Source organism: Melitaea cinxia, chromosome 29 (assembly GCF_905220565.1).
Source record: "Melitaea cinxia chromosome 29, ilMelCinx1.1, whole genome shotgun sequence".
Classification (NCBI taxonomy): Eukaryota; Metazoa; Arthropoda; class Insecta; order Lepidoptera; family Nymphalidae; genus Melitaea; species Melitaea cinxia.
Window position 1 is genome coordinate 3,570,147 of NC_059422.1, and position 27,789 is coordinate 3,597,935.

The following is a 27,789-nucleotide window of genomic DNA, read 5'->3' on the forward strand; positions in this document are numbered from 1 at the left end:
GCCTGTTTAGTAAAATAGTTCGAACTGCTATAATTGCTTCTGTAGTTTGGCGCTAATATTTTATGCTATACAAAGTTTTTATTTTATATACACATTTATAGTTCTTATTAAAAGGCCAAAAACAGATTAGTAGATTGATTTTAGATTCGACGTGTTTCTGTTGATATTTTAAATATTGTAAGTGACATATACGTTAATTAAAATGGATTCTAGATAGAGGAAAAAAACATCTTTAAATATAAATTACTCTTTGTTTCAGAAGGAAGACGAAATATGCATTTCGCAGAAAAACTTCGCAATTGGTATATGTGTTGCTGGCGTCATTTTGATGATCTGCGTCATTGCGGCCATCGCCTTCATCCTCGCGAGGAGACGAAACCCTAAGACGTATTCAAGAACTGGCAGCTCCCTATATAGTGGACCATACACTAATACTGGGTACTCACATACGAGTTAATACTGCCTATAATATACCTTACCCTGTGTGACAAGGAAGCATATATATATTTAGTATACAATTAGAAAGAGACAAATTATACGGTAAAGGTTACGTCATTGTAATTTAGAAATCTTTTTCTAAAATATTACAACGAATTATGACAGATGTGTTAGTGTGTTCGGATTTGTGTGTGTAATACAATTATTATGGTAATATCATAATATTTTTAACATAAGCTCCAGTCATAACACATTATTAGTAAACTTATATCGATTTATTTTATCTGTAGTTATCATATTTAAATATAGAATGTTGTGTTCAGAAACCGCAACGATTCAGTCAAATTTAGTTAAGTATTACCAGTGAAATAATTTTAAGTATTAATATCACGAATAACCGAAATGGTTAGTACTTATTGTGATCATTTGTCCATTATATCCGTCCATAAATATAATTTAAGTTTCGGAAATGGTTGCCTTCCATTACGTAATAATATATAGGAAGAAATAATATATAGGAAGAAATAATCTAGAAAATCTTGAAGCCTTTGTCAATATTATAATGTGATTTTATTTAAATTTAGTTTATTTCACACTCGTGTGAACTATTGATATGTAAAAACAATAATTGTTACTAAAAATAATAACGTCCTTTTAAATTACTTGATAGTTTGCACGGGCCCTTAATTTCTATTACATACGGTGGCGGGAACTATATCTATCTTCGGTTAGAGGTCACACTTTGTAAAATGAAATGGCTACAAAAAGTAATATACAGTCTGTGATATATTTTTGACGTAAACTAATAAAAAAGTTTTTGCTCGATTGGAATCTGTAGCCATTTTATTTAATATATAATCCTTATCGAATTATTTTTCATATAGTTGCCATATTTAATTATAAATTTCTTAGTAGCCAGTTATCCGTCCAAGTATAGGTGCTATTTTATAATTTTTAGCTTTTTAAAAATGCTTTTCGCTTCCTATAATGATGTAACAACGAATTTTGATACGTGTTTCATAATTACTCCATTGATTTTTTTTTTTTTAGTTATGACTAAATTACTTTTTTTTGTTACAATGGAGTTCTGGAACCATATCGAAGCGTAAACCTTCTCGGTTTCGGTAGATTGTGTACGAATTTTTAACAAATATACTGACATAAAATTAAATGATTTTTATTTTATACCTTCCTTATTAATATATTTTAGAAACTTGGCAGTAAATAAAATTCTTATGAACAAATTCAGGAGACAATATTAGGACTAATATACCGCAATTTTTAAAATTCCACTTATGACAATATTTAAAAATAAACTCGTTTTTAGCGGACAACAAAACAACTGAAAAATTGGCGGGAAAGTGTTTTTCTTTTTTCTTAATTATCCCATATTTGTTGATATTAAAACCAGCGAGATACATACAGTGGAATAAAGGAATTTTTCGTCATTATTATACTTACAAAATACGAAGACTACCGAATTATTACGTTACTAGCGACCCGCTCCGGCTTCGCACGGGTATAAAATATAATTATAGCCTATATCATTCACTGAAAAAATGATTAAAATCGATCCAGTAATTTTGATTTATTCATTACTGCCCGTGACCTGCTCGCGTTAACTTTAGAGTAAAAGCCGGCCGGAACCGCCGCAAACGCTACGTACCGCAATTTTTAAATCTGTAATATCTTCGAAAATATTCATTTAAATCATATGCTGTAAAGGGGCATATAGATCTATATTAAATCAACAATGTATTTAAGGTATTTAATTAGATAAGGATTAATGCTGTATTGGTTAAAATCGTTTTGAAAATTAGCCATTATTTGTCGTAAAAAGTAAATGACAAAAAAATGTTATTGTGGGATATCCATAAGAGATAGACATACACCTTAGCGGAGTTTTCTGTAGTTCTTTTAATGTGTACACTTACTTAGTACATTATTTTGATAAATCTCGAAGGGTTCAGCCTGCGTTTGCAATTTAAGCGAAAAAAAAAATAATTATTTACGACATGACATTAGAAAACTCAAAAATAACAGTATTTCTCCACTATTTAATGGATGTTATTATACATATAAACCTTCCTCTTGAATCAATCTATCTATTAAAAAGAACCGCATCAAAATCCGTTGCGTAGTTTTAAAGATTTAAGCGTACATACATGTGCAGGGACAGAGAAAGCGACTTTGTTTTATACTATGTAGTGATTTACGTTACTGAAGTTAAGGATGGCAAAAAATTTTTAAAAACGAATGAACTTGATAGGTAAGTAAGAAAAAAATCGATAATATAAAAAATGTATTTAACAACACCTTTCTAAAGATATCAATAATCTAAACATACATAAAATGGTTTTATTAACATTTGTGATAAGTACGTAAATTACTTTTATAATTAATTTCATGTATACGTGTATATTGTTAGAATGAGTATTGAATATATTTTCAAACTTAATATTTTGAAGAATTTTGAACCCGCTGACCTGCCGAAATTCTTGGTACCGTTGTTTGTTGTTTTAAAATTTATCACTAATAGGGAAAGGCAAAGGACTATAATTCATACAGCCTAGTCTGAATTTGTAAGTTTCATTCCGGTATAACAAAAGGCCAGAGCCAAGTCTGAAGTAGCTTCATTTTTCTTCTCTCATAAGTTCGGTTTTTTTCGTGGATAGGTTTTTTTTTTAAATTTATATAAACAGTGTCCAGGCAACGAGCACAAGATAAAAGAATAATCCAAATAAGTGCAGTCCTTCTTTATACGCGTACATACATTTCAGCGACTCATTGTTATTTTTACAGACATTTTTAAGTCTTAAATGGTCGTCCAATACTCTCTCTAACACTATACAATATACAAATAAAGATAATATAATTTACATACAAATATATCACATAAAAAGCGTGAACTCACTACATAAGGCAAAATGTTATTCTTACATAAATTCAGTCTTATTCTACGTTGAGTCAGGGGTACCACTGCAACTTCTGTCGAAAGTTGTATTGTGGTATACGGGTATGCGACCCCGGCTTCCCGAGCTGCTACTGTCTCTGGCCCCCTCCCGTCGAGACAGTAGTATCCCCACTGAAAGTCTGCTTCGGCGAGGGTGGCAACCCAATGTAGATATTGCGAAGGGGTTTGGTACACTCGGCGATTCAGCAAGGCAAGGTGATGGCCTAGGGCGACGGCAGAGGGCGTACAGTTACCGTCGGCCAGACACATCATCCGACCTCTTCCACAGTCGTATCGGTTCACCGTTCCACTGAATTAGGGAGGGGGAGGACGAGTGTGTGCGCCTGCGTATGCGCGAACGCTTGCGCACCTTAATATATCCTGCGCAGTTGACTGCTTCCGATTCATGGACTCCGTGTACGCTAAGTCCTATGGCGATGGGTTGAGGTAGAGAGGTCCGGCGGGATGCGAGCCGGGCTTTGTCTGATACCTACACATAGGCGGCCCCAGGGGCGTGAATACACGTCCTGGTCGCCTTCGCATTGCAAGTATGGGACGACAATGCGAACTCGGCAGCACCTGGGGTGACAGAGCAGCCCTATTTAGGGAGGCACTGCTCTCCTCGCTCAGCCGAGGAGGGGGCTAGAAAAGGTGCCCTAAAAAAAGGCTCGTCCCAACCCGGAAAGTGGTAGTAACCGCGGCTGCCACTGCATCAATCTAATTCGTGGTCGACGTAACAGAAAGAGTAAAACAATCATGAAACCGCCTACCATGATATTTGGCGCGTGGAATGTAAGAACGCTCATTGACCGAGATGGCAACGCCTGCCCCGAACGCAAAACCGCTATAGTAGCTCGTGAACTTATTCGTTATAATGTCGATGTGGCTGCACTCAGCGAAACACATCTCGCTGATGAAGGAGAGCTGGTGGAGGTTGGGGGCGGTTACACTTTCTTCTGGAAGGGTACCCCTTCATCTGAACCTCGTAGGTCTGGGGTAGGATTTGCCATCAAAACTCAATTAACAAAGCGACTTCATGAATGTCCTGTGCACATCACGGACCGCGTTACCACGCTGCGCCTTCACCTGGACTCGGACAACTACCTTAATGTCATCAGTGTTTATGCACCAACGCTGGACAAGTCTGATGACATCAAGGACAAATTCTATGAGGAATTATCTCAATGCCTTAACAACATCAACAGCGAAGAGCAGATATTGCTGCTAGGCGATTTCAATGCCAGAGTTGGCCGAGACTATGAGGCTTGGCCTGGAGTTCTGGGCAGACATGGAGTCGGCAACATGAACAGCAATGGTCAGTTGCTGCTCAGTCTATGTGCTCAATACGACCTTGCGATATCGAACACTATGTTTCGGCTTGCCGCTAAGCACAAGACAACCTGGATGCACCCGCGGTCTAAACACTGGCATTTGATAGACTACGCCATCATACGGCAACGAGATATCAGTCAAGTACAAGTCACCCGTGTTATGAGAGGTGCGCACTGTTGGACTGACCATCGACTCATTGTCACCAAGCTAAGACTCCGCCTCCGCCGGCCTCGTAGATCTATAGAAAAAAAGCCTGTGTGTTTAAACGTGGATAGGCTAAAGTGCTGCGAGGCTAGAAAACAATATGCCGAAGCCTTATCGGGAAATCTGTTGCCTGCTAATGAGACGGATGATGTCAGTGCTGCTTGGGGAGCTATGTCTAGTCATATTATGGAAACCGCGTTAGCTACATTGGGCACCAAAGACCGGCGTAGTGAAGACTGGTTCGATGACAACAATGAGGCTCTCCGGGCAGCACTCGACAAACATCGGGAACTCTTGCGACAGCACAGTAGAAGATGCGGAAACATTGCGGCGGTCAAAGCGAGTGACCAAGAATTGCGCAAGCTGTCTCGTCAGATAAAAGATAAGTGGTGGCGTGACAAAGCTTGTCAAATGCAGTGGCTTGCTGACACTAATCAGCTTCGGGAGTTTTACTGCGAATTGCGAAAGCTGCTTGGTATTTCCTGCCGAGCAAAAGTACCTCTGAGGTCTTTAGACAGTTCACACCTCCTCACTAGCAAGGAGGAAGTATTAAAACGCTGGGCTGAACACTTTAACACTCTATTCAACGTGGATCGATCAGCGGATCTGCGAAACATCAGCTTAATGCCTCAACTCCCTTTATCTATCGAGCTAGATGAGCCACTGACGTTCGACGAGGTTGTCACCGCCATCAGACAGCAGAAAAATAAGCGGGCAGCTGGCATTGACCATATACCAAGCGAGCTGTTGAAGTACGGCGGTAAGGATTTGCACACGTCTCTTTGGAAACTGTTTGTCCGAATGTGGGCGGAGGAGCGAGTCCCAGACGATTTCAAATTGTCTCGTATTAGTGCCCTTTACAAGAACCGGGGCGATCGTTCTGACTGTAGTTCATATCGCGGTATTTCAATATTATCTGCTCCTGGGAAGGTCTTTGCCAGAGTTCTATTGAACCGCCTAAGGGACTTATCAGAAAGGATCCTGCCTGAAACCCAGTTTGGCTTCCGACCTAACCGAGGCACATGTGAAGCTATTTTCTCGGTGCGTCAACTTCAGGAGAAAAGCAGAGAACAGGGACGTCAGCTGTATCTCTGCTTTGTTGACTTGGAGAAAGCATTCGACAGTGTGCCTCGCGAAGCCCTCTGGATAGTACTGGGAAAGCTAGGATGCACAGAGAAGTTTGTGAGACTTCTGCGACTCCTGCATGACAATATGCAGTGCTGCGTCTCCGTAGACGGCGAACAGTCCGACTTTTTTCCCGTTACTTGTGGGGTAAAGCAAGGGTGTGTCCTAGCACCCACACTGTTCGCGCTATACTTTGCAGTAGTAGTCAAGGAGATCCTACAAGCTGTTTCTGAAGGAGTTCGCATTCGCTTTCGCACTGATGGCAGTCTTTTCAACTTAGCTAGACTTAAGGCGCGCACCAAAGTCTCTTATGCATTGATCACAGAGATCATGTACGCTGATGACCTGTGCTTTTTGGCAGAATCCCCAGACGGCCTGCAACAGCTGATGTCCGCTTTCCACCAAGCATGTTGCAAATTCGGCCTAAAGATCAATGTTAAAAAGACGGAAGTAATGTCTCTAGACATCCATGGTCGGGAGACACTGACCATTAAGCTTGGTGAGGATGTGCTGAAACAGGTCGATAAATTTCGTTATCTGGGGAACACTATAACAGCTAATTGTGACCTTGATGCCGAGATCAACAGCAGGATAAGTGCTGCAGCTGCAACATTTGGAAAGCTGTGTTCCAAGGTCTTCTGCTCGCATGACCTTAAGCTGGCTACTAAGATCTCGGTTTATATGTCGATCGTGCTGCCAAACCTTCTCTACTCTTCCGAAACCTGGTGTGTGTATCGTCGTCATATACGCACTCTCGATCGATTCCACCTTAAATGCCTGCGCACCATCATGAAGATCAGATGGTCCGATCGGGTACGCAATACCGAAGTTCTAAGACGGGCCAATGTTGGTGGCATTGAGGCATATTTGATGCGTCGCCAACTTCGGTGGTGCGGTCATGTATCACGGATGTCGGAGGAGAGAGTGGCGAAGCGCATCTTTTACTCTGAGCTGGAGGAAGGCCAGCGAAAGCATGGTGGACAACTCCTCAGATACAAAGATGTTCTGAAACGTCACATGAAAAGATGCAATATAGAGCCCTCTCGATGGGAGAGTTTGGCAGCACAGCGACCGGAATGGCGCGAGATCGTGAGGGAGCGTACTGGTGAATTTGAGGAGCAGCGACTAGCTGACCTCGACGCCAAGCGCGATGAGCTCAGGGACCGTCCACTCGCCGCCATTCACTTTAACTATGAGAGCGGTAAGCTCACTTGCCCACTTTGTGCAAGGGAGTTTACTGCAAAAATCGGCTATATAAGCCATCTCCGTGCGCATCAGCGCCTAGCCCTGTAAGGGGTCGAAGTGGTCGCCATGGCCGAAATTCGGTCGGATACATACATACTTATTCTACGTTTCAACATTCCATTGCACTTAAATAACTAAAATTACGATCTCTTAATTTTACAAACTTATGCTTATAAGATAAATATTGCGTCTGCACTTACAAAAAAATAATTTCAGAGTACCCACAGATTTTAATTTTTTTTTTTTTCAATGACTGTACATAATCTTTAATAGATATTTTTTTTAAATATATACTCGAATCATTATTAAAGACAAACTTAATCAAATTTTAATTAGTAACAATACAAAGACTAATTTACGACTTAAATTTAAAACTACGCTAAAGCCAAAATAAATAAATTTATATTTCTAAAATTTGTAATATTTATTAATTATAAAATGCGTTGTGATGTTTACAGAAAGTCTTAAACATTTTAAACTAAACACAATTTCAAATAGAACCACAATCAACTAAACGTAATTTAATTATAAATTATTAGTTTTTTATATACACGCATCATATAAAAATTACTGGATATATAAATAGGCCTAGTAAATGTTTTGAATCAATACAAAATCACTAAATTATATCTCGTATCGGAATCCTAAAAAAATGGGAATATTAGTGATAGCTGTTCATAGTTACCATTGTCAAATAATAATAGAGTCAAAGCAATTTTCCATCATGATTTTGTTGTCAATCTTCAAGTTATCGTGTTAAGAAATTAATCTTTTACAAATACACCTTTTACTTAAAAACAAAAATCATTAATAAAAAAAATGTTAAATGACAATATAACATGCAAAACAGTTAGCTTCAGTTGTAAAAAAAGTGTCTCCAAATTTAATTGTGGTTACATTCTTGACCGCACCGAACAATCTCCAGTATCTTTTCAATCTCATGTGACATTTGTTAAAATAATTTCTGTCAAATTGACAATTAAATATATGTGTCATAATATTGTGCGTCACAGACTATTAATAAATCAGTAGGGCAAAGTGTCATCCATATGTACTGTCATCAGAGAATCTTCTGGGTGGATTTCTAATAAGGCTTCAGTTCCATCGTTGAATGGGAATGATACACTGCCATCTACAACTAAGCCTGTAGAAGAAATATGAAGACAAGACATTAAGAAACAGTTGTATTCTTAGCTCTCCTTCTCCTACATGGGGAAAGAGGCCTATGCCCAGTAGTGGGATATTACAGGCTGAAGAGGAGTAGGTATTCTCAATAAAAACTAAAAAAATTTAGTTCCACCATTTTCCTGCTTTTTGTTAAGAAACCAATGAAATTAACGTTATGTACTCGCGTATGTCATGTGTATGTCACGTGTGAAGCGTGCCACTCACCGGCGTCGGTGCAGTGCGAGCGCACGCGCAGGCTGCGCGCCGCGGGCCACTCCTCGAACGTTATGTCCTCGCGCACTGAGTATGTCATGTGTATGTCATGTGTATGTCATGTGTATGTCATGTGTATGTCATGTGAATGTCATGTGTATGTCATGTGTATGTCATGTGTATGTCATGTGTATGTCATGTGTATGTCATGTGTATGTCACATGAGAAGCGTGCCACTCACCGGCGTCGGTGCAGTGCGAGCGCACGCGCACGGCGGCGGCGCGGTCGCGCACGCGCAGACCGCGCGGCGCGGGCCACTCCTCGAACGTTATGTACTCGCGCACTGAGTATGCGAGGTACTCCGAGTCTGCAAGTATTCGTACAGAACTTATCATTTAACCGGTCACCAACACGCCTGTCCAGCGTGGTGACTATGGGCAAAACACATGAGTTCACGTTATTTTTGGCGTAAACTTGTGGAGACCTATATCCAGCAGTGGACTGTATAGGCTGTTATGATTATCATTTAACTAAACTATCTCAAAACTTTAATCTATAATATATATAAAAGCGAAAGGTCACTCACTCATCACGAAATCTCCGAAACTATAACACATACAAACTTGAAATTTGGCAGGTAGGCTCCTTATAAGACGTAGGCATCCGCTAAGAACGGATTTTACGAAACTCGACCCCTAAGGGGGTAAAACGGGGGTTGGAAGTTTGTATGAAAGTCCTATGTTTTTGAAGTAAGATAATTGAAATTTAAAATGTAAGCTCTATAGATGGTAAAAAGGTGTCCGAATAATGTATTTTTAGAAATCAACTCCTTTTTGGGGTTAAAACGGGGGATCGTAGGTTGACTCACTGATCACAAAATCTACGAAACTATAACACCTACAAACTTGAAATTTAACAGGTAGGCTTCTTATAGGGCGCAAGCTACCGCTAAGAATGAATTTTACGAAACTCGACCCCTAAAGGGGTAAAACGGGGGTTGGAAGTTTGTATGAAAGTCCTATGTTTCAGAACTAAAAGACATAAATTTAAAATGTATGGTCTATACATGTTGAAAAGGTGTCCAAATAATTTATCTTTAGAAATCAACTCCCGTTTGGGGTTAAAACGGGGTATGGTAGGTTGACTCACTCATCACGAAATCTGCGAAACTATAACACCTACAAACTTGAAATTTGGCAGATAGGCTCCTTATAGGTCGTAGACATTCGCTAAGAACAGATTTTACGAAATTCGACCCCTAAGGGGATAAAACGGGGGTTGGAAGTTTGTATGAAAGTCCTATGTTTTTGAAGTAAGAGACTTGAAATTTAAAATATATGCTCTATAGATAGTCAGAAGGTGTTCAAATAATGTATCTTTAGAAATCAACTCCCTTTTGGGGTTTAAACGAGGGATGGTAGGTTGACTCACTCATCGCGAAATCTCAGAAACTATAACAGCTAGAAACTTGAAATTTTGCAGATAGGTTCCTTAGAGGGCGTAGACATTCGTTGAAAACGGGTTTTACAAAACTTGACCCCTAAAGGGGTAAAACGGGGGTTGGAAGTTTGTATGAAAGTCCTATGTTATTAAGGTAAGAGACTTGAAATTTAAAATGTATGCTTTATAGATGGTGAGGAAGTGTCCAAATAATACATCGTAATCTATATACAAATCTCTAATCTATATACATCGTAATCTATATAAAAGAGAAAGGTCACTGACTCACTCATCACGAGAACTCAAATACTTCTGGATGGTCCCTCCATCCAAGATCGACAAAGATGAAATTTGGTAGGGAGGTAGATTATAGTTAGTAGACGTCCGCTAAAAACGAATTTTGAGATATTCCACCGCGAAGGGGGTATAATTGGGGTTAATAGTTTGTATGAAATATATTCAGCAGCCATAAGTTCGCTTGATAGGTTATTTCGATGGCTCCTAAGTATACTGAGTCAACTAACAACTTTTGACTATTTCATTTTTTTAAGATATTAATAACATTTACTTCATTTCCTATCTACCTATGTAACAAAAAAATAAAGTTATTAGAAGTAGAGTTGACTCAGTATACTTAGGAGCCATCGATTTATACTGCAGCCTGAAAATAAAACTAAAAATGTGGTGTATAGAGAGGTTTTATAAAAATAACTATTAAATTATATTAAATTGTGCCTTTGAAAAAGTTATTCAGAGTGATAAGCATTTCAAGTGACTGAAAAAAATAATAATTTACGTTAATCATCTTAATAGTAATGCATCTTCATAACCACGCGGACGTAGTCGCGGGCAACAGTTAGTGTATTATAAAATAAAGTCCCCAAAAGTGTATGTGATCGATTCCCTCAAAATCTACTGAACGGATTTTCATGCGGATTCACCAATGGAGAGAGGGCTTCAAGAGGAAGGTTTACGAAACGGTTAAGCCGATTTTGATGAGAGTTTCACTGGAAGTTTGCCGGGAAAACTTTGTGACAAACTGATTACAACGCGGGCGAAGCCGCGGGCACAGCTAGTATAAATATATTTAAGGCGCACACGGACGCACGCGTGTAAACACGCACGCACGTAAGCGAGCATGTATACACGCACACACGCACGTACACACGTAAATACGGACGCTTGTACTCATATACGCAATTTTAGCAACATATATATATATATATCAAAAATAAAAATAATCAAATAAAACTGCTCTAAAATAGTGGTGTTCCTGTGGAAAGTAAGGTGGCCAGAGGTCCTGGAAAATTAGGGCTACGGTAACGACCTACCAGCAGGTGGGCTGGGCGTTTATTTTCTCCCTGGTCTATAAAAAATATAAGTACAAATAAGCCGTATTTTTAACAATGGTAAGCTTATAAAAACATATTGAACAAACCTGGAGGGAACATAAGCTTCTGGTTGTACCTCTCAGTCACCTGCCTTGCCTTTTCTAATGATGTGTCCATGTTAATATTGAAGTCTTCGCCGAGTATTTTCATTAATTCTAAGACTGAGTGAGTTCGCAGACAATTTATACTAAAAAAAAATACATGTAATAATTTATTGATGTCTTTAAGTACAATTTTATACTACTCTGAAAATAATTGAGCCCCTATCACTATTTTTTTTTTACTGCTAGGATGGCAAACAAGCATACAACCCATCTGTTAGGGGTAAGTGGTAAACGTAGCCTATAGACGTCTGCCATACCAGGAAGTCTGGTCACGTTACTCACCACAGGAATACAACACTACTCGAAGCAGTACTATTGGGCTGTTATCTTCTGTAAGGCTGAAGTACTTCCCAAATAGAGCTGCCCAAAATTTTGCACAGAATTCCTACAGTATTTTCCAATAGTGATAGGGAAAGTCTAGTCCACATAAATCTCGCTCAACGTGAAATAGAACAGGCTATGCTTGGGGGTCCTTCTCAAAGATAGGATCAGAAATGAAACTATACGCGAGAACATGAAAGTAACCGACATACGCTTCAGCCTGTAATGTTCTACATCTGGGCATAGGCCTCTTTCTCCAAGTAGGAACCGACATCAAGAGTAATCGTTTGTCCATTAATGAATTAGCAAGTTAAAGTGGCCTGGTCACCTGTGTCGCAGGACCGATGGCTGTTGGAGCAGACGTGTCCTGGAATGGAGACCGCGTGTTGGCAAATGCAGTGTGGGACGACCTCCGGCCCGATGGATCAACGATCTACGTAAGATTGCCAGTGTAGGCTAGATGAGGATTGCGGAAAACCGGGAGGTCTGGTGCAAACTCGGGCAGGCCTATGTCCAGCTGATGGTGATGATCCAGGTGATGATGATGATGAAGATAGGCTATCACTAACGGGGTCGCTTGGGGATCCCTCACAGGACATCCTGTATCCACTGACTCAATGTACAATAGTGTAGAGTACCTGTAATGCCACGACGTGCTACCGGTTCCAGTGGTGACGCACAGGCCGGAACTCTTCGTGTGCGTCCACTGGCCATTGTCTATCTGTAGCCGAAGTAAAGACACGCGGGACGTCACACTCTCACCTATAAATACCTAAGACAAGAATTCTCACTTGCTATATTATGTACTAATATCCTTTGTTCTATATTCAAAACCAAATTACCGACACGAAAATAAGTGTACTTTTATGTAGAAAATGGCACCTCGAGAAGAAGATATAATTAGATCAGATTCTAACAATTAATGTAATTTTTCTTACCTCATTTAAAGCTAAAAACGGAAGCACTTTCGTTGCTAGCGTAGGATTCGGATTCGACTCCTGTGTATCGAACGCGGAACTTTTCGAAGGTTCTGGAGTGTCGTCTGGATTTGATACTGGGGGATATCTGTAAAGAAAAAGACTTATGTAATACGCTAATTAAGAAACGCAATTGTTTGGAAAACTACTAACCTACACAAATTTTTGATTTTATATGAATATAGTGCCATCATTATAATTTAATTATTCATTATTAGTCCATTATTAACCATAGTAAGTCTATTTAGTCATCATAAGACGATTTAGACTCGCTCCGGGAGGTTATGAGTTCGATTCCCACCTCGAGTCTAGTCTATATTACTTATTATATACAAATAATATATGTACATATATTACATGTATGTATCTGTATAAAAAAAAATATATAGCCATATATATCAGTCAGCTGTTATCAATAATACAAGCACAAGTTGCTTACCTTAGGACCAAACGACTGTGTATAGAAAAAAATATAAGCCCATTAAACATCATTAAACAATTACCTGCAATAATGCAAGGTGTGCAGATCTACAGGCGTTATTGTGTCCAAGAGTTTAGGCTCGGATGTGATGGTTGTCCTTATCCTTGAACGCCTCATCCATGTGAACCTACCCTAAAATAATATCATTATTGTAGCTTATCATTTAAACAATCGTACACCACTTATGCTTACATACATAACATAGACATACATAGGTAGAGGATATAAATAACCGAATGAAATGTAAGTTTTTTTTTCATTTTTCGAAATAACGTAGTTTGAGTATCGAGTCAGTGGCCGAGTCACCTGAGTTAGTCACTTTACCTACTTTATGTCTTCACATTTTTTTTTTTCAAATATCTTACTTGATTGATGACTAAATAATAATAACATTACCAAGTTACTTAGTAATGCGCTGTAATTTCCTGCTTTTGAATATTTTTTTCACTTATAATTTTGGTTATGGTGTGACTACATGTATCTCTAAACGCCTAAACGATGGGACACCAGTTAAATAACACATTCTATATACTAAAATAAATCGCCAAAAGCTATGTATATGTATATGGCGCGCATAAGTTCCAAACGACTGCACCAATTTGGCCTTTTTTTAATTTTTCGTGCTCGTCGTTCCGTGTTATTTATTGTTTGAACAATGTATGTATTAAAAAAAACTATATGTTCACGAAGAAAACGATATGGCGCTACGATGTTCGGCGAGTTCGGAGAGAAAAGATTGCATGATTTCATGATGCAATTTAAATAAATGTTTAATTTGAAAAAGGTCATAGGCTATAATATATCACGTTCCGACTTGCGGAGAAATAAAATTTTCAATCAAGAATCTAAACCAAAGCAGATAAATCCACATAAGACAAAATGACAAAAAATTCTTAATAATTACTTTTGATTAGATAATACATACCAATTAACACACTATTAATATACTAGCTATAGCCGTGCGAATAACTCGCACTAAATAAGTAGAGTATTTTTTTTATTCGGTTCACAAATTGAATGATACAATATAAAAAGAAGGTTTATGTATGTAACAATTTAAAAGGTTTACAATGTTCATTCTTATTACAGTGAAGCAATTTTGACATGTTCAGCTTAAACTAATCACAAAATATTAAAAACTTGTAATTATCACTTTACAAAATTTTGACGTGTTTTAAAATTAAAGCCGTATACTTTTATATCATATTTTTATATTAGTATACTAGCGGACCCGACAGACTTCGTTCCGTCAAAAAGATTTGGAATGTGGCAGTTTTTTGTTCCTACCTATTTTATAGTCGGCGCAAAAAATTCTCCTGAACAGAACCATCACCCTGATGATAGTGTGGTGTGTGAGGTTCAGCTCGGGTGACCAAAATATCTTCGCTTCCACGAACTTTGGCCACCCTTCTGAGACCCACATAAAAATCCCGACTGAGATGTCTGCTAGAGGGGCTTCAAACTAAGAGGCGAACTTTGGGTTCAAACCTGATTGGAAAATAATCTAAAGGGACAGTAGGAACCTAAAGGTGACAAATATTTAAAAATTGTGTGCCTCAGTGACATAACATAGAGATAGACGAGCTATTAACCGACGTGGTTGTATTTAAAATTGGCGCAAGTCTACGTCACATAACGCGCCTGCCTGATTAGGCCTGATCGTGACGTGATATTAAATTAATAATTAATGATAACCAACCCTTTTTAACGCGATTTGTTTGACAGGTGTAATGACTTGAAAACTAAAGCATTTTATGTCTCGTGCCGAAACTAAAACGAAAGAAATAATATCGCGAAGCCAACCAAAATAAAAATCAGTACTAATGATCTGTAGCTCGCTGGTTCGCACCTACATTGCTTAGACAACAGTGAGTGCTTGCAATTTAATATGAATTTTATTGAATAGCAATAAAGTTCAAATTGACTCTACATTTTAGTTAGAAAATGTTTGTATGGAAAAAAGAAAAGGGCTGTTTTTAGGGTTTTCCCGGAAATTATTCGAATTTTTCTCGCCGTAAAAACCATCTTTGGACTTCAACGAACATTTTAAAAAAAGAATTGTTAAAATTGGTCCAGGGGTGGTTGAGTTATGCGCTTACTAACACATTTTGCGATTCATTTTTATATATATTTAATATATAATATCGTGTGTACTTTAGTATTATTACTTTAGAAACACAGTGCACTGTTCTGTTCATTGTTTTTGCTGCACTGTTTGTCACATAAATTGTATCTTTTTTCTGTAAATAAATAAATAATAAATATAAATAATTTTATAATTAATTAATTTACAAAAAAACAACAAATTTTTTTGTTGTTGTCGCCGGTAGAGCAAGCAATTATCTATAACATTAAATATAATTTATGTGGAATAATTGTAAGGCTTTTTCTGAAAAGGGAAACAAACATCTTAAACCCAAGCGTATTAATATATATAAGGTATTACTTTATAAATAAACAAATTGCGTTGCTCTGAAAATAAGAGTTTTTATTTCGTTAAATTTTAATTTACATTGTAAGAAAAATCACTTAAATCTATAGACACTCTCACCTGAAAATAAGAGAAACGATAATTTATGTTTATTATTTATAATTCTTCTGTATTAATTATATTTTATTATTATTTATACTTTTATTATTTTTTTATGTCATCTGAAATGACAATTCAAAATACTAAATTTAAATATTTAGAGATTAAAGAGGATACTCTTTATATATATATGATACTATTTGTATTTATTCGTCTGCCCATCACGTACCGAATATAATCTTAGGAGAAACCGTAAAATTTAAGTGCTTGTCTATTATTCAATTGATAATTTAAGAAATAAAAACTATGTTATTTAGTATAGACATTACTTTTTATGTATTACTAGCGACCTCTGCCCGTCCATATTTTAAACACGATAAATAATCAGCAACATATCATATACTAAAACCTTCTCCGAAACACGCTGCATCTTATGGTATAAGTATTATTCCATCGGTTCAGTAGATTTCGCAGTATAACCGAACAAAAAAAACGGCTCTTCATTTATTAGTATAGATTTTTATTACTAAGCTAACTTTTAAATCTTGAATCAATATTTATATTTTATTAGTTATGCATAAAAAGGTGTGTTTATTACTTTGATTATACATAATACCATTTTAATTAGTCATTAGCGACTTGAACTCTTGACGTTTGGTAAACTACGTGTTCTATGCATCATTTTATCTAAACTATATCTGATTTTAATGATTAATGAAATATAACAAAATGAAATGAACAATTAATGCACATATATCATTTTTTAAAAGTTGGATTCATCAACTCATGGCGCCATCTTTTGATGGAAAAGTGAACAATATTAGAACTATTTTCAAATATCACATATATTTGAAAATAGTTCTAATATTGTAATATTTAATTATAAGAAAAAAATAATGAAAAATCTTTACGTAAATACTTCATTTTACTTTTAAAATATTATTATTTAAGACGATTAAAAAGAACTCTGATGTCTATATATATATATATATATATATATATATATATATATATATATATATATATATATATATATATATATAACATGTAGAAATTTATTTAGTTATAACCTATGCCTACAGACAATATTAACATTCTGATGATGATAGAATGAATGACGTACCTCCTTTAACGCCTGTAGCGCACCCTTGACATCATTCGAGCACCAAGTCGGCAGACAGAGTCGACCGACTGATTTATGAGGAGCACTGTTGAATCCTATCACTGGTTTGCTGAAAACAAAAAAAAAAAAGTTTAAAAAGTTTGATAAAATAGATAAAAAGACAAACATGCTGTATAAAGTCATATATTTAATTAATCAATAAACCATAAAAACATTTAGTTCAATTCAGAAAATATCTTGTTTCTAATACCTAAGGTAATTTGTTTCCGAATTGAATATATAATACCATAAATAAATAAATAAAATATATTGAAAAAAAAATCATGCTAAACTTACGAGTCTATTAAAGAACTTTTTTTTTATATAAAACGGTCAAAAGCGTACAGCTCACCGGATGGTAAGTAGGGACACGGTATTGAATACAAAGTATCGATACTGTACTCATGAGTAGTATCGATAAAAAATCGCACTCATAAAAGTATCGATACTTCTGGGTATCGAGTACAAACATAAAAATTGACACTACTCGTTACCTAGTATCGAATGCAAAGTATCGAGTACAAAAGTATCGGTATCGAATGGAAATGTACTCGATACCACAAAGTATCGATAATTTTCTTGTCCCTAATGGTAAGCGGTTATAGTAGCCTATAGACAGTTGCAACACTAGAAGCATCGAAAGCGCGTTGCCGACCCAATCCCCAATCCCCCCAGGAGCTCTGGTCACTCTACCACAGGAAAACAACACTGCCTTCAAGCAGCGGTTTTTATTATTATTTAGCGGTGATCTTCTGTAAGGTTCAAGGTAATCGAGCAATCGAGCTGCTCCAGATTTAAGCAGGAAATTTCCTGCTGTACCCTATCTCGGATTGTAACAATTTATATAAACATTATGAAAAGGAATAATCTATTTATATAAACTCTTCAGGTAACCAAATTTTATAACTCTTGCGCCTTTTTATATTAATTATTCCGAAGCAACACAGCACGTTAAGATTTCTAATTTATATACCAATAAAAACAGTCAAATTTGCAAACAGCAGTGTAATTAATTAATTACTGCTTGTATTTGACTGATTTTGTATGTAGTTTAGAAATTATATGCAATTAATATTGTTTTATTTGCCAGTTTACTAATAGCACGGATAAAAACACCATAGCGGGTTAGCGACAAATTGCATCTCGCTTCATTGCTTCAGCCTGTAATATCCCACGGCTGGGCACAGGCCTCTTTCCCCATGTAGGAAAAGGATGAGAGCTTAATCCACCACGCTGCTTCACTGCGGGTTGGCGGATAAGTTCCCTACTATGAGTAACAATCTCTATCAGGTGTACATGATAACAACCGGGACCGGAGGCATGTAGTAGTACATTTAGTAGTAATATAATATTTGAATAAACTTACTTCGCATCTCTAACTCTAGAAGCTGCTAGAAGGAATGTCCCATCCCCACCACAAGGCACCACTACATCACACCAATTTATTAGTTCATCGTTGTATGTTAACCTGTAACCAAAAAAAAAACTATTTTTATGAAGCGTTTTATATGCGATCTTCTTTCATGCAAACCTTTTTAGAGGCCATATAAATGTTTGCTGTGGTCTGGACGTTTGTGCTTGTGTATTTTGTGGTCGTTTTTGCTTGTCAATACCTGAGTAAACACTTCTGGAGGCCGTTGAGTGTGAGGCATTTATTTATTTACTTTTGGGAAGTGTGAAGAAAAGGGAGGATCCTCCAACCAGACGGATGTTGCGTCTGGAGGGCTAACGCCCCGACGCTTGTTGTCGGGATCTTGTATATATACTTAATCACTTTTAAAACTCTGATAGCGCGATGTAGCATAGGTCAGTTTTCTCTAATTAAGTAGTTTGTAGTCGTTCGTATTTCGCGCGATAGATGTCGCCACATACTCATTTAATTGTAGCACTTAGGATGTACACTGAAAATAATCTAAAGCAAATTACTACTTTTTATTAATTTATATATTTTAAAAGTAAACGCAAAACTGAAACTGGATATTAAATATTTAAGCACATCCTTTTTTTATACTATTAATCATTGATATTAGTATCATATGTTATGAAACCATAGTTTTTTAATGCACTTTTATCATTTTTTTAAAAATCATAAACAAGTTTTTTTTTTTAAAGCTCACCTCAACTGTGCTAAGAAATTATTGCAGTAGAGTTTGTCCTATCAAAGTACCATTTCAAATATTATTAACCGACTTCCAAAAAAGGAGGAGGTTCTCAATTCGACTGTATTTTTTTTTTTTTTTATGTATGTTACATCAGAACTTTTGACCGGGTAGACCGATTTCGACAAATTTTGTTTCAATCGAAAGGTGGTGTGTGCCAATTGGTCCCATTTAAATTTATTTGAAATCTAACAACTACTTTTCGAGTTATATCTAATAATGCGTTTTTACTTGACGCTTTTTTCGTCGACCTACGTTGTATTATACCGCATAAATTTCTACTGGATGTACCGATTTTGATAATTCTTTTTTAGTTGGAAAGGGGATATCCCTAGTTTGGTACCGTGATAAGGAAACCAGGATCTGATGATGGGATCCCAGAGAAATCAAGGGAAACTCTCGATAATCCGTAATTACTTTTTACTGGGTGTACCGATTTTGATAATTTTTAATTTAATCGAAAGCTGATGTTTATCATGTGGTCACATATAAATTTTATCGAGATCTGATAACTACTTTTTGAGTAATCATTGATAACGCGTAGTTGCTTGACTTTTTTTCGTCGATCTACGTTGTGTTACTTGTCGATGTAATTGAAGTCGGTTTTTTTTTTTCGTTTGCGAGCAAACACAATTATTTTGACATATAATTTTATCAAATGAATCAATCAACTCACATTGATTTTATAATTATTGATATCAAATTGTTTTCAATGCACAAAAATATTATTCTGCACGAATATCTTATCTTGTAGTCAGCGTAGAGTTTTAAGACAGCTAAATTACGTTCAGATACACGTCATTACGTATTATTTAAAAAAAAAAGTCATACGTCCAAAATACTCTTTTAAGAGATCCTTCTCGTGCGAAACCAGGGTAAGCCGATATTATAGGATAATTTTTTTTTTTTTTTTACTTAATATCTACACAATACACACACGGTCGTCTGTTCCTAAAGTAAGCAACTTAATGCTTGTGTTATAGGTAATAGCCGACTGGTATAGCAACATTTTTTTTTTTTTCGATAAATATCCTTATAAATAATACATATATAAATAAATAATTATATTACACCCAGACTCGGGGTGGGAATCGAACCCACAAGCCTCGGAGCAGAAAGCAGAAATCTTTACGAAACTTTCAAACTATGACAAAGATATAAAATAATATTGTATTATAAAGATATAATATTATATAATTTTGCATGTCGCGAGATTGATGCCACCACAATACTAACCTATTAAAGCTAATTGACTACTACTTAACTAAACAAGTAATAGAAATTATTGTTTTTTATTTTGTAGTACTAATAGTCTAGAAAAATAATTTCATTTGTCTATTGGCTTGTTAACTGCGTAATGCAAAACCTGATGACATACAGCTTAAATTAAAAAAAAAAAAAAAAAAAACTAAACTTCCAAATCCCACATGTGCAATATGACATCAATACTTTGAAGTACCTTAATAACAAAAATAGTCTTATCTCTCTGATAACGCATATTCAATAAACATCACATTATACATATAAAACCTTTTTAACGATTTGCAGAAATTCCTTTTCAAGTCACTCGGTCAATATTTTTATACAAATCGTTAACCGATTTCGAGTTAAGAGTAACTGCAGTTTCTTACCGAATTCTTCTCATTATAGACTATATACCTTTGTCGTAGCTTCACATAAACTATAATTAACTTTATAAAACCTTTATAATTTTACTTTGTAAAATGTCGCTTCATAAGTGCTTTTGAAGCCTAATAGTCTGGGAGCCAGTGACAGATTTTCATGACCAAGTCCCTCCCAATCGAAAATTCGTAAAATGCATTTCCTAATATGTTCTAATGAAATAATTGACCGAATTTGTACTTGGCTTCTTGACCATAAAGTGATGTTAGATATTTGCTAAGTAAAATATCCTTACCTACTAGCCATTTCAACTTGGAGTCCCATTTCCTTGAAACTCTTGGCTACGTTCTCCTCAAAGGCTTTTTGCTCACGGTGTGTATTGATTATAGCGTCGTAATCGGACCCTCGCTTCCTCAATATCCTCTCTAGTTCTGAATCTTCTATATAGTCGTGACTGTGTCTGAAAAAAGCATATAAGTCTGTAATTCTTGGCAGAAATTATACTTGAACGAAATGCTAATTTTGGTCAGGGCTCGTTTTTGCTACTTTTTCACGTCAGTTTTACGTTTTTTAGCGGGAGTACTGTCAAAATTTTTAGTGGGTGCATTAATAGTAGTCTTTCACGAAAGATATTATGCATACAAAACGAAAAATTTGACAAATGCATTCTCATAGAAAATGTTTAGAAAAATGGATCACACTCAACCAGACTAACTCGTTTGCGTATATTAATGGTTATTTTTTTTTTTCTTCTGCAACTTCTCGCACTTCGGTAATTTGCTAAAAAATGCAGAATCATTTACGCCTACCATAAATATATATATGTATATACTTCTTTGTAAAAATAATGCTCTAAAACTGTATTAAACTGTAAAGTAAGTATATCCTATTTGATTGGATATCAATATAAATACCCTTTTTCTTCTTTCTATATGGAAAACGAAGCCCAGCAGTGGGACATTACAAGTTCTTTCTCAAGAACACCTCAGTTCATAAAAACGGGAGGTACTGGACAGATCTAATATGAATCAATTCTCTTACTTTTCGTATTCGTATCTGGTGACCTTGGAAACGATGAGACATTTCTGCATTTTGAGTCTTTGCTCGTTGGACGCATGCTGTCGTCGTGTTAGGCCTGATACCACTTCACCTAACTCCTTCTTTTGACGAAGACCTGGAAAAGAAATTATCATTCAATGCATCTGCAAATACCGCATAAATGGACAAAGACCTCTACTTTTATTAAGAAGTCGAGAACGATTTAAGCTTCATTCCGCTCTCTTTATAGGAGAAAGTAACGTTAATCATTTAAGCCAATTCTTTATAAATATAGTATTAAAAGATGCCAGGAATATTTGAGAAACATATGACTTACATTTTTTTCTGTAACTAAGACAAAATGAGTATCCATCTGATTGACAATGTTACATTGTTTTTAATGTCTTCATTATATATCGTGTAGTAAATAAAAAAATAGTAGCAGCTGCTTAGTTCTGATATAAAATTACAATGTAAATATTTTAATATAGTATTTATATATTAATACGTGATGCAAAACTTTGTACCCCTTTTTACGAAAATTACGCGGACGGAGGAGTATGAAATTTCGCACACTTATAGTTTTAATTATGTATATAAACACATTAAATCAATAAAAAAAAAAAACATTCCACACACTTCCGTGTATTTTACCCACACCCACGCTTATTACTTACTCTTTTTTTTTTACTCTTTTGTTTATTGTTGAAGTCTGTGGTCAAATTGAGAATAGATTATTTTTAATGATGGTCGAATTTCGACCAATGGGCGACCACTAGTCAGATTAAAATAGCCTTCAAATAAAATAATGACAAATCTTTAGGTACAGTTTATTTTATTTTTATTTTTTATATCACTAGGTCGGCAAACAAGCGTACGGCTCACCTGATAGTAAGAGATTACCGTATCTTATAGACGCCTGTAACACCAGAAGCATCGCAAGCGCGTCGCCGACCCAATCCCCAATCCCCCCCGGAGGACATACGAAAGTTATGGCTCTACAATTTGTATAACGAAATTGTTTTTATTAAAACGTGTATGGGAAAAATCTGGATAATCTCGTTACATTTAAACCACTACTATTTAAGAATAACGAGATTTCTTCTTGCGTCATGGGTTCAAAATCACAAAGCAAAGGAACCACTATAGAAACACAAATCACAGTTATATTTAATATCCTCTCCATTGTACTTATACTGCATTAATTAAAGCTTAAGAGTTTGTTTGTTTGTACAGGTATCTTATACAGGGATTACTGGTTCGAATTGAACAATTTGATTTTTGTATCCTATTTGCCGAGGAGACATTACGTAAGCGATATTTTAGTAAGTTTTTCTTCCAAATACGCGGGCAAAGCCATGGGGCTCAGCTTGTTAGACAAATGATGTTATCGACGTAAACGTTTATTTATCTTTAATGATAATCACGGAAAGTCCTTGAAATTTTCGAATGCAATTCTAATACGTCACGTTTATCTAATCTATACAAATAAATAAAATTGGAGTGCCTTTTTATGATATTATCTGTTTGTAATATTAAAATAACCATCACATCAGATCACAGCAGCCTTTCGCTGTCCACTACTGGACATAGGCCTGGACAAGTTCACGCCAAAAATGGCGTGAACTCATGTGTGTTGCCAATAGTCACCACGATGGGCAGGCGGGTTGGTGACCGCAGGGCTGGCATGGTCTGTGTATTTCAAAGCCAGCAGTTGGATGGTTATCCCGCCATTAAAATAACCGCTTTTTACTAAATGCGTATACTAGATTGATCAAAAAAGGACTATTTTTTTTTTCTTAACGATACTGTGAAAAGATCATTTATGATGATAAAAAAAGATTATTGATAAAGTTTGAGCCCTTAATAGGACTTAAGGTTTTAAAAATTATCGCATTTTTTACTCAAAACTCGTCAATTATCAACCTGAAAAATTTTGAGGGATGCGTATTCTTAAAAGAAATTAAATTTCCTTGAAATAACCTTTATTACTTTTAGTGAATTTATGTAAAACAAGTGGTTTTCTTGTAATCGTGCCTTAAACATTGATTTATTTTTTCAATTTTGCGTTTCGATTTTGTATTTGTGTAACTACCAGAAATATCCATATTTTTATGGTTCAAAATAACTTATTTTCAAAGGAATAGTAATACTCTACAAAAAAAGTGTCTTTAATTAAATTCACTTCTTCCAAAGTTATTCGACGTTCAAGTTAAATTCAAAAGTAATTTAATCGTATTTCTCGCGATCAATCAATTAATATACAATAAATCAGTCACATAGAAACAGTATTTTAAACCTATTTTGTGCGTCAATACACGCAATTAAGACACTTATAAGCGAAATCTTCCAAAACTCTGTCCTATATAATCAGTATCACGCAGATGACTCACAATACATTATATAACATACTAGCCGACCCGTGCCCACTTCGTTGGGCGTTAATTATTATTATATTAACCACACTACAACCACACACTTTAAAGAACAAATTTTATAGCACTTCAATAAATAAAATGTTGCTCCAACGCCATCTATCAAAAATCGAAAAAACGTCGTCGATAGAGTAAGACTAAATTAATAACGTCGAAAGACTAATAAATTGTTTTCTAATAGCGATAGATGGCGCTAGTTTATTTAACATTTTGATATTATATTTTAATCTTTTTCTTATTTGCCGAATTTTTTTATTCAATTACAATGAAATATAGCCTATGTCACTCCTAAATAGTGTAGCTTTCTGTTAGTGAAAGAATTTTCATGATCGGTTCAGTATTTGCGAAGATTACCCCCTACATACAAACAAAGTTATAAACTTTGTCTCTTTATAATATTAGTTTAGATCTAGCGACTGATTAGACGTACGTTCCCTCTCTTCTCAACTCCGAAATAACTGCACCAAATTTTTACTATCAGAAAAAGTACATGTGTATTGTCGTACGAAGTTCAAAAAAAACAAAAAGCAAAACGCATATCTTCAATCACACAATCAAATACTCGTGCATTAAAACCGGATAATAACTAAAACAATAACGTCAATAACAATAGTACTCGAATGATAAGAATCGACCTAATAACCGCATCTCACTTGCATCAAAAGACGGTATCTTTCCATTGCTATATTTAGCAAACTCCGGAATGAATCGGTTCCAGTTCACACAGAGGGCGAAGGGTATGGAGATAAATACTGACAAACGTTTGAACGCATCGAGTAAAAAAACAATTGCAAATTATTTTTATCAGCCCGTATAGATTAACACACAAATACATAATAATTTTGTTTGCTCGCAAACGAAAAAGAATCGACTTCAATAAGTAATACAACGTAAGTAGACAAACCGCATAAGAGCAGCGTGGTGGATTAAGCTCTGATCCTTCTCCTACATGGAGAAAGAGGCCTATGCCCAGAAGTGGGATATTACTGCCAGAAAAGCGTAGCGTAAGACGAAAAAATAATGAAATAAATGCGCTTTATCAAAGATTACTCAAAAATTAGTCATCCTTATTTGGATGTCGGTTAAAAATAATAAATAAATAAAACATAAATCCAAATTTGATGAAGAGCTCAAAACCTAGAGCAGCCCGAATTGGAAAGTGCCTCAACTATACAGAAGATCAATTTCAAGCATTTGGAACGGTGGCAACAAAGCAGGTAGACCTTTTAAATAAACCCTTTAAACAAAAACGACAAGCCCATCTATCAACAAGGCTCTGAATTTTTGGATACAATCTTCCGAAGATGTATAACTACTCCAAGTTCTGAGTAGTTTGATGGACCAGATAGATAAATAAATAAATAAAGAAATATATATATAATTGAGGTAGGACAAAGCAAGAAATATCTCAGTCAAAATCTGAAGCAGTCTTACTGAGGAATTACCCCATTCTTACCAAACACCACTATCTAATAATACTGTCCTTATACAGGGTGTCCGGTAAAGAGTACGACAAAAAAAAGGGGGAGGTAGATGAAAGGCTGACCTACAACATATTAAAAAATAGCCCTAGTAAAAGTTTCACCGTTTTTAAGATATTAATTTTTTTGTACTTTTTTGGAAAAAGACATTTTCTTATCTTTTTTTTGTTGCTGTGCCTAAAAAACACTACATATTGTTTTTATTTTTATGTCAAATACTCTCAAGCGGTTGATTTATTATTTCATATATCATTTTCGGTAGACACAGTCATGGAACGTCGACAAAAGGAATTAATACTTTGTATTTTAGTTTTTGAAAATTGATTTACTCAACTTTGGTCTCCAGCCCTGAAAAAAAAATGTACTAGACTGCTACTGCCTATTGTAGAAATAAATTACCTGTTTTATTCGGAATTTAGAAAGGTATAACAATCGTACCTATTTTCAAAAGTAAAAAAGTTAGAGCATTTTTACTGCCGTAAGGGAGAGTTTACGAATAACGAGTAAATTTGATCAATAATTTAATTTCAATGTTTAGCAGTGTTATTACTGAAAACTTAAGTCAATTTAAGATTTCTTTGAGATTTAAGATAACATTTAATGTATTTTTGTTATTTTCGGTATTAAAAGTAATGAATTAAACGGTATATTACTCAAATGAATCAGTGCGCAGTGAATGTGCTCAAAAGAGTTTAGGTAACTAAAAGAAAAGTTAAATAAAACACACATTTAAGACAGGCAAACACTTTATAACAAATACTAAATATCAGTAACATTTAATAAGTGTTCAAATTGGTGGCCCCCACACTGATACAGACTCTGCACCTTTTTAAAAATTGTCGTTTTAATTTTCTAAGATTTAATGTTGAAATTTCTTGAGCAGCTGTAAATATTTGCTCATAAGTGCTCTTCGTTCTGTTTGTTTTATTATAAATTTTATCTTTTAAGCAGCCCCAGTAAAAAAAAACAAGGGGATTTAGGGGGCGATCGTGGGGGCCACTCTATTGCGCCCGATCGGCCAATCCATCGGCGTGGGTACTATTGATCTAAATGTGTTCTCACTTGACGGCCGTAGTGTGCAGGGCAGCCATCGTGTTGGTACCACAACGTACGCCGCAACTCCAGCGAGACGTCTTCGTGTGAGCAAATATTTACAGCTGCTCAAGAAATTTCAACATTAAATCTTAGAAAATTAAAACGACAATTTTTAAAAAGGTGCAGAGTCTGTATCAGTGTGGGGGCCACCAATTTGAACAATTATTAAATGTTACTGATATTTAGTATTTGTTATAAAGTGTTTGCCTGTCTTAAATGTGTGTTTTATTTAACTTTTCTTTTAGTTACCTAAACTCTTTTGAGCACATTCACTGCGCACTGATTCATTTGAGTAATATACCGTTTAATTCATTACTTTTAATACCGAAAATAACAAAAATACATTAAATGTTATCTTAAATCTCAAAGAAATCTTAAATTGACTTAAGTTTTCAGTAATAACACTGCTAAACATTGAAATTAAATTATTGATCAAATTTACTCGTTATTCGTAAACTCTCCCTTACGGCAGTAAAAATGCTCTAACTTTTTTACTTTTGAAAATAGGTACGATTGTTATACCTTTCTAAATTCCGAATAAAACAGGTAATTTATTTCTACAATAGGCAGTAGCAGTCTAGTACATTTTTTTTTCAGGGCTGGAGACCAAAGTTGAGTAAATCAATTTTCAAAAACTAAAATACAAAGTATTAATTCCTTTTGTCGACGTTCCATGACTGTGTCTACCGAAAATGATATATGAAATAATAAATCAACCGCTTGAGAGTATTTGACATAAAAATAAAAACAATATGTAGTGTTTTTTAGGCACAGCAACAAAAAAAAGATAAGAAAATGTCTTTTTCCAAAAAAGTACAAAAAAATTAATATCTTAAAAACGGTGAAACTTTTACTAGGGCTATTTTTTAATATGT

At 35.5% G+C, this 27,789-nt stretch overlaps 2 protein-coding genes across 2 annotated transcripts in view; one reads left to right on the forward strand and one right to left on the reverse strand.

The window, feature by feature from the left end:
- The window catches only part of LOC123667976, an 84,133-nt gene extending 82,524 nt beyond the window's left edge, over window positions 1-1,609 (forward strand). The window contains exon 10 of the mRNA XM_045601803.1: window positions 260-1,609. Within this exon, the coding sequence (XP_045457759.1) occupies window positions 260-457 (198 nt within the window). The 3' untranslated portion in view covers window positions 458-1,609. The remainder of the gene's footprint in view (window positions 1-259) is intronic.
- Window positions 1,610-8,322: 6,713 nt separating this feature from the next.
- LOC123667737 (NAD kinase 2, mitochondrial) lies at window positions 8,323-22,058 on the reverse strand. The gene is made up of 10 exons (XM_045601576.1): window positions 21,907-22,058; window positions 21,161-21,325; window positions 18,450-18,551; window positions 17,045-17,153; window positions 13,414-13,523; window positions 12,872-12,998; window positions 12,572-12,705; window positions 11,556-11,695; window positions 8,919-9,044; window positions 8,323-8,441 (listed from the first exon to the last, which is right to left on the reverse strand). The coding sequence occupies exons 1-10, from the start codon at window positions 22,056-22,058 to the stop codon at window positions 8,323-8,325; spliced, it is 1,284 nt and encodes a 427-aa protein (XP_045457532.1).
- Window positions 22,059-27,789: the final 5,731 nt, after the last annotated feature.

Coding starts and splice junctions, on each gene's coding strand:
- LOC123667737 (XM_045601576.1), bottom strand. CDS start 22,058: ATGATAATTTCTTTTCCAGGTCTTCGTCAAAAGAAGGAGTTAGGTGAA. Junction 13,524..17,044: donor CGCTACAGGCGTTAAAGGAG/GTACGTCATTCA, acceptor ATATTATTTTAG/GGTAGGTTCACATGGATGAG. Junction 11,696..12,571: donor AGCACGTCGTGGCATTACAG/GTACTCTACACT, acceptor ATTTTTTTTTAG/TATAAATTGTCTGCGAACTC.